General features: G+C 29.7%; 1 protein-coding gene across 4 annotated transcripts in view; it reads left to right on the top strand.

Moving 5' to 3' along the window:
- The first annotated feature begins 2,954 nt into the window (after positions 1-2,954).
- Positions 2,955-15,169, top strand: part of Mvd (mevalonate diphosphate decarboxylase) — a 40,291-nt gene continuing 28,076 nt past the window's right edge. The window contains exons 1-5 of one of the 4 annotated variants that reach the window (XM_075374089.1): positions 2,958-3,087; positions 3,169-3,243; positions 4,110-4,180; positions 8,510-8,577; positions 9,681-9,727. In XM_075374089.1, coding sequence (XP_075230204.1) covers positions 3,192-3,243; positions 4,110-4,180; positions 8,510-8,577; positions 9,681-9,727 — 238 coding nt within the window. In that variant the 5' untranslated portion in view covers positions 2,958-3,087; positions 3,169-3,191. Of the gene's footprint in view, positions 3,244-3,429; positions 3,610-4,109; positions 4,181-8,509; positions 8,578-9,680; positions 9,728-15,169 lie in introns of those variants that run through there. The other 3 variants (XM_075374088.1, XM_075374090.1, XM_075374091.1) reach the window with 3 other exon arrangements.

Genomic DNA, 15,169 nt, shown 5'->3' with positions numbered 1-15,169 from the left:
ATAATTATTATTTCAAAGCTGGCAATAAAATAACAACAGCTGATCAACAATGTGCAATACTGTAATAGTGCTCAAATCATTCTGTGAGGTATATTAAGTAAAGTTCAGTGCAGTCCAGGCATCAGTACATGACGTCTTTCTAAGCAGATCGGTGTTTAGTATTCAATGGTTTGGAAGACACAAAACAAGTTTTATTCTTAAACAGCTAGTTCAACATCTACACCCAGAAGGTGATCCGCTTTGCTTGGAGTCTTGCAACTGGTGGAATAAAAATTGACAACTCTACAAATATGTTTTGTTTACCGAGGCAAATTTCACTCGTGATGGTGTCAACAACTTAGACAATGAGCATACATGGGCAGAAGTAAATCCTCATAAAACGGTGGAAGGCAATTTTCAACACCAATTTTGTGTGAATGTATAATGCGGCCTTCTTCACAATCAGCTGTTTGAACCATTCATATTACCTGATAGCTAAAATGCTGAAGTCTATTGTATTTTTTTCAAGAAGAATTGCCACAGCTGCTTGAAGATGTTCCTTTACTGCTGAGACACAAAGTATACGTCCAGCACAATTGTACACCTCTCCACCTCTCTTGTGCCATTTCCATTCATTTAAATCACTATTTCCCTGATAAATGGATCGGTCATGTAGGTCCACTTTTCTGGCCACCAAGAACGCCTGATCTAACACATTTAGAGTTTTGGTGAGGATAGATGTAAAATAGTGTATATTAAACAAAATTACAGTCTTGTGAGGAATTAATTGTTTGCATTATGGATGTGGCTGAGCAACTTAAGAACAGTCCTGAAGAAATAAAATGAGCAACAAAAGCATGCCAAGCAGAAGCATGCCAAGAAATGTGTTGAAAATGGCAGGCTTAGTTTTGAACAATTATTATAAACTGGTATAATACACTTTGGTCTAGCATACTGTTTCTAAATAACATTAGAATTTTTCTTACTTTTTTTTTTATTTTATTATCCTTATCTTAAAGCTTTTTTTTCAGAATTAAATTCTCTACAAGTTTTTGTTTAAAAGTTTTATTGCTCATTTAGCAAAGTTATTGTACACCAGACATAAAAAACAGAGTTTTTTTACTCCAATTTATTGGTTTTCACAACAGATTTCTCAAGAACTATTGTAGATGCAATTCTGGAACCTATTTTGTTCAATTTTTCAGGTCAATAATCACAAAAAATCATTAATTCTGCCCCATAAATAATGTCCTAAAAATTTCAGTTTGACCTCATTCCACCAGGGTAGCTGAAATCTGAGCGAATTCTTTCACTAGCCATAACTCGCAAACGAATCATTTTAGGAAATATTTACATGAACTTCCATTTTTTTCACAATAGGTTATGAAAGTCCAGAGAGAACTTTGTGATACACTCTGTACAAAATTTATTCTTAGATTTATCATCCCCTACATCAGGAAAAATGGTAAGCTAATGAAATTTGTCAGATATATCAGTTCCATATAGATCTATGCATTTGTCACACTATTCTTGGAATTACACATATCTATAATTTGTCATTTGTTACAAATTTCTCATTGATTACACATTATTAAAGTGTAAATATAACTAAATTAAAACATATGATTCCCTTGCCTAAAGCAAATTACTTAGATAAAATAATTTTCTTTTGTGAAGAAGTCAATTTGGAGGGAGTTTTTCCTTGTTCTGGTGCACACAAAGAACAAGGAAAAATTATGGTCCCACAACTGCAAAGTCATATTCTATGAGCATTGTGTCCATTAATTATACTGTTGTTAATCAGTTACAACATATAATATTCTGCTTACTTTCATAGACAGTTTCTGCAAATAGTTTACATTTATTTTGTATAAATGTCTGTTTTCATCGTATATGTTAGCAACAAATTCTGATGCATCTGGATGATATAAAATATTTCCGATTTTTTGACTAAAAAATTACCATCAACAATGATTACATGGAAGACAGACAATCTTCTCCATACAGCATCAAGGGAGGTAACCATAGCAAGAAGCCAACAAAACTGTTTTTGTGTACCTCAACAAAATAATCTGTTTTGTGAGAAAAGGCCTTATTATCCTCCTGCTTCCATCTTTGAAAAATTGCCAAATTACTTTAAAAAATCTTTTTTCAAATTTATTTCAAAAGCAATTAAAACATTATTTTTGTATAATAAAATTATCACTCTCTCAATGGATTTTTAAATAATACTAAGAAAAAAAAAATTAAACCAGATTTTTGTATCCCTTTCAATGTTTACATGAGTATGTGCTCATATTAACTTTCACTAATGCTTTTTGAATTGTAAATGATATTATTTTTTATGTGTTCATATTAGTAATAAATTAAATAATATAATATGAACTTTGGTCACAGCCTTTTTTATTTTTTAATTATTTTGTGATAAGTTGCTGTAGTTAATTGTTTATGAGCAAATCACAAACAATTGACAATATAAATACAAACAAAAGGCAATAAATATAGATATAATGAAAAACAGTACAAATGGTACTTTCTTTCTCTATTCATGGAGTAGCATATCAATTCATTCCATAAATGATGTACATAATGTATTATTATGTACTGATCAAAATGAAATATTTATTTATTTGATACATCACCTCAACCGCAGTCTAAAATAGAATAAGATGAAATTAAGGAAATATTTTATTATATTCACAAATTAAAAAACACATTATACATAAAGAAATAATACACTGTAAGGACAGTTGACAACTTTCAGCAACAAAATGATAAAATAAATATTAATGGACCTCTGCATCACTCATTACAGAGTTAACGTTTTTAATAATTACAGTTTCAGTGACCTTGTTAGTATTTGTGTATTATCGTTATTGTATACCCAGTTTTGTATGATAATTACCATTGAATAAACAGTTGACCTCTTTGTCGATAATATCGAAATATTAACTACGCGAGACGACGCAGTGATCTCGTTCTATCGAAGCTCACTATCGAACCGTTGACAATATTTTTGAATGGAGTGTTGGCTATATTGAGTTGTAATTACGTAGGTTTTTCTGTTTTGTCATTAAAATGAGTTAGTAGATAAGGAAAATAAAACCGGTAAGGCTTGTTCTCACTTTATTTTACAGTAGTGCCGTTTACGCATCTTACTTGCATCTTTATGATAATTTATCGTTACAGATCAACTACCGGTACCACAGACAATGGAGGTAGTAACTTGTATTGCCCCAGTGAATATTGCTACTATCAAATACTGTAAGTATTAAAGAACGAAATCAAACTCGGTGACAATTTTATTTAGTAATTTTGGATTAAATTGTTGTTAGGTTGTATTACTAACAGGCCTTTTTCGTCGGACAGGTTAATTATTACAAGTTTTTTTTTTGTAAAACGTAGTATTAAGTTGATACTTTTCATTTAGACAGACATGTTTATTATGAGTAGCCCTTTTTAGCGTGGCCGTAGTTATAAAAATATGTACAAATGTTGTTGTTGTTCCCTGTAACTAGACAAAAGGATTAAAATGCGTTACTTTGGACAAAGTAACAGTATTTTATTTCACCATCGAGAAAGTTCGAGTCGTTTATTATGTATGTCTTCATCATATTTTATTTATGGTTTGTAAGTGTGAAGTTTTCTGTATTTGTAGCGATGAATTTATTGAAGATAATTTTATTAAACTTCAAAGTATAATTTTATTCAGTCTTCTTAACCTGTTGAGTTTATTACATTATCTTGATTTCTTAGTATACACCTTCAATAACCTTTTTAGTTTATGCCTGAAAAGGTCTCTTTTTTGCAGTAGAATAAATAAATTAAAAATATTCTTTGTTGATATGTGTATTTTATACATTGATTTTTGAGATAGTAATCAGGTTAGGTTGTGTAACATCGCTTTAAGAAGATAAAACAATTTTATACTCTTTACAAAAATTTGTCATGTCACTTAATTTTACCTTGGAATCAAATCATTAGTTTTACTAATATATTTGTTATATTTATTAACATTTAATCATTTACAGATATGTAACCTGGATTAAAATGATATATTTCTTTATGTTTTACTTTTTGCTTTTACTAATATTGGGTAATTATAATTTCTTTAAATTATGTATTTACAGGGGGAAAACGAGATGAAAGCCTTATTTTACCTTTGAATGATTCTGTGAGTGTTACTCTAGGTATAGATGAGGTAAGTTCATTAGTGCATTAATTATCTCATTTTCCCTGTTTCTCTTGAATCATGTACTACTTCTGATTAACGACATGTTAGATTAAAATTTTCTACTTTAATATTTAGACAGAAAGTATAGCTGATTTTATCTTCACCTAGACAGACAGTTATAAAAATTTTGTGATTTGCCCAGAAGGATAATTTTAAAAGGCTCAATCTATTTGCAGTGACTCAAGGGTGATTGCTTGACCGAGTAAAAAAAAATTGAAACTTACCCACTACATGTCTCACGACCTTAAAACTTTTTTTTTTTTAATCTTTATTTAAGCAGTTTACCTGTGGTGGCTATTTTTGTTATGGTGCACACCACCATAATTTTTTCAAGAGGCAGGGATGGCATAAACAGTTTGAATTATTTTTTTACGTGACTGTATATGTTAGTAGTTTTACACAATTTCAAGAGAATTATCAGAACAGCTGTTGGTTAACCACACTAAATAATAACTTTTATCACTGCAAAAACAGGTCAACTTCAACAACACAGGGGCTAAATATATAAAGTATGTACAGTGCAAAGAAAACAAGAAACCTCCTTGGGGGTACTTATTTAGTGAGTCAAAATGATATCATATTTAACAAGTTTTTCATGATTTTTGACAGATTATAACTTTTTTACTAGTTCAATACTCAAGAAATTTTTTGATTTTCCATAAACATCTACAAAAACTCTGAAAGTTATGCAAATCTGAGATTTTTATCACCAGCCCCATCAAAGTTATTTGAAGCCAAAATTTGAATTTTTAAAAAATTAGTTTTCAAAAATTCATAAAAATTTAGGGGTAAGTTTATCACCATTGATATAATTTATGGTAAAACTACTAACATACACATCCATATAAAAAAAATAATTCAAACTGTGTATGCCATCCCTGCCTCTTGAAAAAAATGACCAAAAGTGAAATTTCAGCTCCTTTCATGTTCAACTTTATTGATAATTTCCACATAGAAAAATAGGTAAATAAACCACAGGACCAATTTTTACCGTGAGAAAATATAATTAAATTACTTTGTTTCATCTATACAGGATCAATAGTTGTTTAGTTATGATTTTTTTTTGTAAACCCTTGCAATCAAAAGTAGGTGTGTGCACCGTAACAAAAATAGCCACCACAGGTAAACTGCTTAAATAAAGATTTAAAAAAAGTAGTTTTAAGGTCATGAGACATGTAGGGAACAAGTGGGTAAGTTTCAATTTTTGGGTCAAGCAATCACCCTTGGGTCACTTCAAATGGATTGAGCCTTTTGAAATATACTTCTGGGCAAATCACAAAATTTTTATAATTGTCTAGGTGAAGATAAAATTAGATAAATTAGGACACTTCAAATGGATTGACCTACTAATTCACCAATTTTAACAAACAAATTATTTGTTTGCTGAAATTACTGCCAATAATACAATAAAACTAGACTTTACTGAACACGCAATATATAGTAAGTTAGGTTATACTTTATGGTGTTCTATGCCCAAGAGTCAGTCTTATAATTTTAAAGTGATGTATGCTCTAAAGAGATTATAATAAACCTAAACCCTATACCATTTAGTGGCTCTATGATCATTATGAAACTAATATTATTAGTTAAAACATAGTTTTGCAGATATATCCATACAGTAGCGAAGCAGCGTTAATGGATATATCTGCCACTTACTGTGGTTGTACCAAAACCTTTGTATCAAATTTATTAACTTTGTGCATTTATTGAATGTTAGGTTAGTAATCTGTTTTTCAGCATTCACCTGGAAAAATTAGTATGTGAGCAAGGGCTTTATCTGTTTCAGTTCAGTTTGCTGCTGTACCTTAAATTTGGATTTACCTGTTATATTTCCTGCCCATTAGTATACTTTTTCAATCATTTCGTTATAAACTTTAGCTGCCTGGGTAAAATCACCTGATGGTATTACAGGAATTTTACAAAGTTAGTTACCCACTTGAACTCAATGTAGTGATCTACAATGATAAGTCTACTAACATGGTCTTTTTTGTTTTTTATTTACTGGTTGGTTACTGATTTCAGTATATTCGGTCAGCCTAGCCAGTGCAGTATATTTATTGTTAAACTTTGTGATAAATGTATGGCTCTTTATCATTTTGCAGATGGACTCCACCTTATTCTAAAGTACTATAGTTCATAAGAACTCTACAAACATTCTCAAACATATTTACTCCATATTCACTATTTGTGTACATTCTCATGTTTATGCCTGTATTCAGTAGCTGGTAAATGCTTGTCAGTTTCACTAGGTTCTGATGTGAGAGTCTCTTTGAATTAATTCATCCATCTTCTTTTAGTGTTTTTCAGTCACAGGAACTGGTCAACCACTGCAAGGTTCATCCTCAATGTTTGCTTTATCAGATTCTGATGCACAAAATTCTATTGCTCACCTCGTTTAGTACTTAGATCAACAGTTTCACTCTCCATAAATGGTTTTTAGATGACAATGAATCACTACCATTCATTTTTTTTTTCACTGTTAAAAATTCAATTGCTGCACATTGTTTTTTGCCAGTCGCCATAACAATGGCAACTAGCAGAAAATGAGAGGGCATGGGAAACGACTTGTGGAATGTTAGTAAAAAAAACACAAGATGGCAGCACCTGTCATTTTTGTGACATTTTATTTTGAAGTTCCAGTATGTATTTCATTTCAGCTGCCCCTCATAGCTATTTTATTGTCATGGAGTCATTAATGGGTGACAGTTGCATGAAGAAATCTTTCATTTTTATTTTGGCTCCACTGGGTTGATTTAGATCCTATATTATCTGAGAATATTCCATTAAATCCCTTGCATTATGGTGTAATGGTATGTCACATCCTTGTTGATAGTATGTATTACATTGCACTGCATTAGATTTTTTTTTTTTCCTGTTATTAGGTTATTATGACATAAAACTCATATTCAAATTCTTTACCTGCCACATGTTTTACAATTAGCTAATAATGTACCTGTATTTATTTTAAAATTTAATTATCGCCATTTTTTCTTTTTTATTTAATTTTGTAGTTTGTATTTTCAAAATGAACTTTGTTTTCAAAATTCATGGTTTAAAAAAAAAAAAAACAGTAATCCTTTTTCTTTACCATTATTTTTTAATAATCTTTTTGTATTGTATTATGTATATATAATATATATATTTTTTTATTTTTAGTTTGTGGGGTTCCTTTGTAATCCGGTATTATGAGTTCCATTTCTTTATATGTGGATTTTTATATTGTTATATTGCGATTCCTGTTGAAGTTATTGATGGTAGATTTTTCAAGTTGGAAAGTCCCATTTAGATAATAAAAAAATGTATTGGATTTGAACTGTTTGTTAATTTAGTACATCAGTGTTAGGGTGTTTTGGGATGTTTGTTTATTTATGATGTGTTTGTATAAAATGGTTGGCAATTGCTGACATTTTTACTACAGTAATTTGTATTTGTTTAACTTGTAAGTAAAGTTAATCAGTTTTTATTGTGAAGAAATGGTTGTACATTTACTCAGATCTTAATGTTATAAAAATATTTTGATACAATTATTTTTACTATAGTAGTAACAAGTGGTGAAAAACACACATCAGTTATATTAATTTACCTTATACTGAATGGATTGTCTTACCAGTAAAAAGTTAGTGCTGATCTCTGTAGCAGAGAAGTAGTATCTCTGCTTTTTATATTAAAGGTTCTGGGTTTTAACCTGATCAGGTTTTACATTTTTCATAAAATGAAAAAATTCATTTATCATAAAATGATTAATTGGGCATAAGTTTGCCGTTGCTTTTAGTTAAAATATTTAAATATTAACAACTCCAACTCCATCTACAACCCACACTCTTAAGGATGTTTTAAGCTGTTAAAAATATTTATCAGGTAATGTATAACTATTTTTTCTTTAAATGAGTGTAAACCTCATTTTGTCATGCTAAGATATAAATAAAGGATTTATGGAGAACTTTTCTCAACACATATATTATTAAAAATTCTCTATTGAAAGGATATCAGTTTTATCTGCATTAAAGTAAGTGACGATAAAATGTATGCAATTTATTGTTTGTAATTTGTTAGTGAATTTTTCATTCCTAGATGTTATTTCTTGTTCTGTATTTTGATTTGTAATTGTCATCAGTCAACTTTCACCCTATACCGCTTTCATTTCAACCTAAATATTTTCCATGAACATCTTTATGATCTGTATTGTATTATATATTCTAACAGTGCTTTTGAAGTCCATCTCATCCCTTTTAGGTGGTAAAATTTATTATTTGTAAATATTTTGATTAGTGAATCATTTCTTAAATTTTTTTTCAGATGCATGCCAAAACAACAGTTGCTCTAGGTCCTGATTTTAAATCTGATCGATTGTGGTTAAATGGAAAGTAAGTATAAAATAATAAATTATCTGCAATAAAAATGAAATAAAAATAATTCCAAACTAACAACAGAACTAATAAGCATACTACAAGAAAGAGAAGTCCTGCAAATATCTTTCAAAAAAAAAAAACAATATAAAAAATATCAAGAATGCCCCCAACTTTTTTAAAGGTCAAGTATAGAAATATAAAAAAAGCAAAACCTAAGCTGGAGGGAGTTTGCCTATAATATTATACTAAACCTGTACAATAAAAAATTTACCTTCAAATGCAAAATTAAGGCATTTGAATACCTTATTATATGTTTGAATATATTATTTGTCCAGAAGCATTGTATGCTGCAGAATGTTTTGTGATGATTAACAATGGGCTTTTAAAAGATATACAAAAGAAAGAAAATAAATTTTTAAGTAGAGTATTTGGTCCTACAATAGGATGATGTATTTTTAATACACTAAATCTTAAGGATGAGTGATAAAAAAATGTCCAAGAAAGCCCTTCTCTTGTTTCTAGAAAGTAAAACTGTAAGCCCATATTGTGATAAAAATTTAAAGAAAGCAAAAATAGAAATTTCAATATAACAAAAAATTTTAATTAAATTAAAAAAAATTGCTTAATCTCAGGAAGGAGGATTTAAAAAAAGAGTAATAACAGAAGAATTCAGGAAAAAGGCTAATGAGTGACTTTAAAAAGTACTGGCAGGAAGGAAGGAGAGGGATGCTAGAAAGTTGTCAAAGTTGGTAGTTGGTTGAAGTGAAAAAAAACAAAACGAAATAATGAAATAAAGTACAAGCCATACCTAATTTAATTTTTTAAAACCCTTTATTAAAAGTATGTCTTTCACATCTCATCAAAATTTTTTCATATTTCCATTTTATTTTATGATGCATATTAAATTATATTTTTTTTAGTCTCTTCGGAACAACAAGCAAATGGTTTTAAAAACTATTTAACATTCCAGCTCTTGGTTGCACATGTTCCACAGTATGTTTGTGTTCTTAATTAGCTTTTGGACTGTACCAATGTATTATTTCCATTTGAAATTTGAAAGTTTGCTTAATTCTTAGATTTTTTATTTTTCATCTAAGTCCTCCATTTATTTTTTTCAGGGAACAGCCAGTTGACAATCCAAGATTTCTACAGCTCATTAAAGAAAGTAAGTATTATATATTTATCTCTGCAAAAATTAGCTGTCTTTAGAAATAAAAGGAAGTTATTAATTAATTAAATTTCAATGTGTGCTCTCTTCATCCACATTAACCCAGTGCAGTCTTTTGTCGTAATATACTTGATATTCTTAAATTCATGTCAGGTTCAGTGGCGTAAACCACTCGACATTATGTAATTCACATAGCAGTCCAATGTCGTGCATCATTCTACACAATGTTTAGACATCAGTAAATCTTGAAAAGAGCATCGCTCGACATTTAGACAGTTCTCACTGACATCTTATTCTGTTTAGTTTAGCATCAGTTTAATCTGAATCTGTTATCAGTAAATGAACACACATATGATAACATATCTAGTAGGCTGTGTTTTGACATCTTGTGTGAATTGTAAATAAACAAGTTAAGGTATGAAATATGGTTAGAAGTTCTCGTAATCGAATTTGTGATTTTGAATTGAAAAGCATTATGAATGAGTTTTCTAGTGATGATTCGGAAAGTCTGTTTAGTGATGATAGTTACTGTGATCCAACAGTTAATGAATATACTCTTTATTCATCTTCAGGATCAGAAGTGATACTGAATTTGAGGTTAGTGATGTGCCAGAAGGATGTCATTTGTTGAAATTAAAGCTTTTCTGGGGGTAATAATATGGGCATGAACCCCAAAACCGATATTAAAGAATATTGGTCGGAAGAATGGCAGGATAAAATGTCATTCTTTAAAGATGTATTTTTGTGTCATTGCTTCCTTGAAATTTTTTGGGTATTTTATTTATGTTCTCCAAATCAGACAAATGGCAGAATTTGTTCAAGAGGCGGAAAGGTAAGAAATGTTTCAGAGTATATTGATAAATGATATAGAGAAAACTTTATTCTGACACAAGATATTGTTATCAGTGAAAGTACTGTGGGTTTTAAAGGAAGAATTAAATTTAAATGCTGTAACTCTATGAAGCCCACAACATGGGGTCTACGCATTTTTGTTTTAGTAGATTGCATCAGTGGTTATATATGTACATTTATTCCCTATTTTGGGAAGGCAACAATAGACGCTCTACATTGACTAGAACTTCCTCTTATAAGTTGAAAAGTTCTCCATCTTCTCAACAAAGTTATGCTTTACAGTCAAGGTTTAGGTTACCATTTATATACTGATCGGTTTTACACCAGTCCTAATTTAGCACTTGAACTTTATGAGCACAAAGTGCATACTACTGGCACTATTATTTTAAACCACAAGGGAATCCCTGAAGTTCTTAAAAATTTTTAAATTAGAGATGAGCAGGTTGCATATCATGGCACCAAAATGATGTTACTTGAATGGAAAGACAAACAGGTAGTCTCTTTACTATCAACATATCATAACACAATCAAACAGACTGTTCAAAGAGTAAATAAAAATAATACGACTGAGTTTAACAAACCAATCGTAATGTGTGACTACACGGCTAAGATGAGTGCAGCTGATGTAGGTGACCATTATATAGCTAGTTTCGCATTTGTAAGAAAATCTATAAAGTGGCGGCAAAAGATGTTCTTTTGGCTGCCAAGGTTGGGATTGATAAACCATAATTGGTTTACAGGATCTTGATACTATCTCAAGTTGTATCATATTACTGTGAATTATTTATCAGTTGTTTCTAGTTGTATTAAATGTACTGGCAGTCAAAAAACCTCAGATTTTCTTCCAGAACCTATTTGCTCATACTTTTAGGATTATATGTATAAAAAAAATAAATACTTTGGTTACTTTAGTGTCTTTTATCTTAAATCATATTTTAAAATTGTTTTTTCTTTAAAAAAATCATGAAATCCAGCTTTGAGCTTATATGTACAGCAGAAATTAAGATATAAGTTGCTAAATGCATTATTATCTTATTCTGTATATTTTTCTGAAAATTTTAGTGAAAAAAACTGTTGCGATATGATGAAAAATGACAAAGTTATGAATTTTTTTACTAAATCAATGTCAATCTAAAAAATCCTCGGAAACAACAATAACGTATTTTATAATAAATTAAAAAAATTAATAACTTAAAAAGTATTTAACATATCAAAATAAAATGTTACATGGTTAATAAGGGTGGCAAATAGAACAACTAAAATAATTTTCATGACATTCTGAGACCATAGGTGTTTCATTTTAATTTTTAGCTGGATGATTTGAAACATATCTTTAGTCAGATTCATACATTAAAATTTCATATACTGGGACAATTAAAATCCGAAACTTTTTACTCCATGTACGAAGTAAAGGAAGTATTATGATCGCGAAAAATTTCAGATTTCAATGGAAATATCACCTTTCACCATCCCTGAATCCATTTTTATTAGTTTCAGCATGATGTCTGTACGCACATACTTATCTCGCATAACTCAAAAACAATTAGCCGTAGGATGTTGAATTTTTGGTTTAGGACTGGTGTAACATCTAGTTGTGCACCTTTTATAACCAATTTAATAATTCTTAAATGTCTCACTTGTAGTGCTGCTAACATAATCATGTGATTACTGTTAATGTTTATTCTTTTATCCATTTTGTATTTGAGCGATATGTTGTGTTCGTGTACATTGAGTTAGTAATTAATTGTCTTTATTTATTATTATTTTATGGTGTTTTATAATATTTACATCAGGTAATAGTTTATATTTTATAATATTTTCCAATTACTCTTCATACTATGTTGAAAATAAAGACTTTTTTGGTGGTTTCACTGTGTAACTGCTAACTGCTGCTACGAAAAGGCAGTTATGTCAGAAAAAAATCTTACCAAAGAAGTACTATGCCATATTTTATCTGGTGATTTCATACTGTTAGATGGTGAAAGTGAAGTAGGTTGTTTTAGATTTGGAATCCCATAATGATATTGATGTTCTCAAACTGACGGTATATTGCTGGAGTTAACTGAATCAAATAGAGGTATTTGTTGTGATGTTTCCCAGCCACAAAATACTGCCACTGTTATTCCATTTGAACCAGTTAAAAATAAAAAAGTGACTCAAACCTGGAATTCAACTAAAAAAATTGATCTAGTACATCATTTGAAAATAAAACAGATATATACATGTGGTATCGTGAATCAAAGTAGAAAAGGACTACTAAACTTAGCACATGAAAAAATGATGGCAAGCAGAGAATTTTTATTTCTTGTAAGCAATAAGAGTGTGGCCATGTATAAATGGAAAGACAATAAAGAAGGTAATATATTGAGTACTAAACATAATCCATCTGATGTAACAGCTACAAAAACATAGAAGCTAGTTCATAGAAGACAAAATGATGCTACCAAAATTATATTTCCAGGCCCGAAAGTTGTTGCTGATTATAATAGGAACATGTATTTCACAAACAACTTTGCCAGTTGAAAAAAAATTTCAAAATTGATAGAAAATTGAAAAGAAAATTGTTTTTTTCATTCTGTAAACTATGCCATTGTAATTGATTTTATTATTCATAAGGAAACTGAGATGGAACATTTTAGTAACAAAGATTTTAGACAAGAAATTTTCAACGCTATTTTTGTTTTGTTTTTCGTGAACGTAAAAGAGGTTCCCTAGTGAAAGAATATCTTTAAAACCAAAAAAAAAGCTAAGTGTAGAGAAATATATATGAATTGAAGGATGTAATCACCAGCCAAAACATTGTGATTCACCATATCAATGTGTAATTTGTAGCACAAAACAGAAACCAGTTAGATCCAGGTAGAGTTGTAGTGTTATGTCTTCTTTCAGAGAAAAATTGCTTCAATTATTTCATTCTAAATAATGTATTAAATCTATTTTTGAAGCGACATAAGTCGGCCTAAATAGACTAAATATTGAAATAATTTAGATTTACTAATACACTGTACATTCGTTTCAGTTTGCAATATTTAAAATTTAAAGTTTAGTTACATGTCATTGACTCTGTTAATATTTTTTTTTATTAGTAATTATTTATAATTTAACTTAGAAAAACCAGTATTTATTTTGAGGTTTAATATAATTTATAATTTCTGAGTTGTAAATTTTTTATTTTAAGTAATTTCTAACATTTCATTGGTCATTTATTATGTAGTGGTTCCGCTTTGTGATCACTTTTAAATAAACCCTAAGTATAAATTCAGAGCTTTATTACAAAAATATTGCTATTCCTTTTCAAAATAACTGACAAAATAAGAGAATATATAACAAAAACCTGGATTTGATATTTTCTACATAGATTGCCCATTTAAAGCTATTTTTTTTACGCAATATGGTTTTGCTGCTCAGAGTTAACATTATGTGGGCAACATCTTTTTCCACTTGGAAACACTTTCTTCAACAATTACCTGGTCTATGGGTGAAACAAAAGTGGTGATCTCTTTAGAGAAGTAGATCTTTTGAAATATTGAGAAATGACCCTTAAAAATTAGGGAAGAATATAATATGATTGTAAAGAGATGTCATCCAAATTAAAATATCCATTTAAATAAAAAATAATGCATTCTTTATGAAATTCCCTTCATTTTATTTATAACCTGTACAAGCTGATATTAATTTTATAAAAAAAATGTTTAAAATTAATCTTTATATATAAGAATTAATGTTTATTTCTTTGTTCCATTTGCATTCCTATACCATTCATTCGATTGCAATGAAACTTTGGTGACTTGTGCTCACGCCCGCAAAGGTTTCTGACTCAGTTTAGATCTGCTAGGTAGTGCTGGGGTTTAGATATTTAGAAAAAAATTTATTTATGGACCAATTTCGCTCATATTCAGAATATATATTAGTTAGGTGAAAAGAAAAATGTTTGCAAAAACTATACCCACTTGGTGGCCCCAGTGTTGAGATATTTACAAAACAAACAAACAGACTTTCTTCTTCTATATATATATATAAAAGGCAATGTTCATATGTGTGTCCACTATAGACTAAAGCACTACTGGATCGATTTACGTGCAGGTTTTCGCCAAATGGTCTGTATTGTCAGAGAAGGTATAAAGCTGTTGAATTCCGTGATCTGACCAGTAGAAAGAAATTTAGGTATTTTGAACTGACTACTATATTTAGAGAGTAATTTGATTTAAATCCGAGAGGTAGTGCTGTTTTGACAGTTGTATTTATTTACATTCTGATTTTTATAAAGTGAAAGATTAAATTTTGTGAAGTTCCTTCATGTTTTGTAAGTTTCTTAATGTTCAGTATTAATTGCGATGTTTTTCCAGCCATATCTCTTTTCATTAAAAAGTTATTTTCCACCAGCTATTGTGTTTTGAGAGTGATTTGAATTAAATCCGATAGGTAGTACTGTTGTTTTGCCAATTGGATTTATTTACATTTTGGAATGGAATGGAATGCAAAGTTGACAGGAGTTTATTTCTCCCTACTTATCGCAGAACCTGGACAGAGTCCCTTGCTGCTGGATCATTCTAATCGGGCTTGTTTTTTAAAAGGGTTATTTTATAT

The sequence above is a fragment of the Lycorma delicatula genome, chromosome 8, assembly GCF_047948215.1.
Source record: "Lycorma delicatula isolate Av1 chromosome 8, ASM4794821v1, whole genome shotgun sequence".
NCBI classification, from domain to species: domain Eukaryota; kingdom Metazoa; phylum Arthropoda; class Insecta; order Hemiptera; family Fulgoridae; genus Lycorma; species Lycorma delicatula.
Note: the sequence above shows the minus strand (reverse complement) of the source record. Positions and strands in the feature narration are given on the sequence as shown.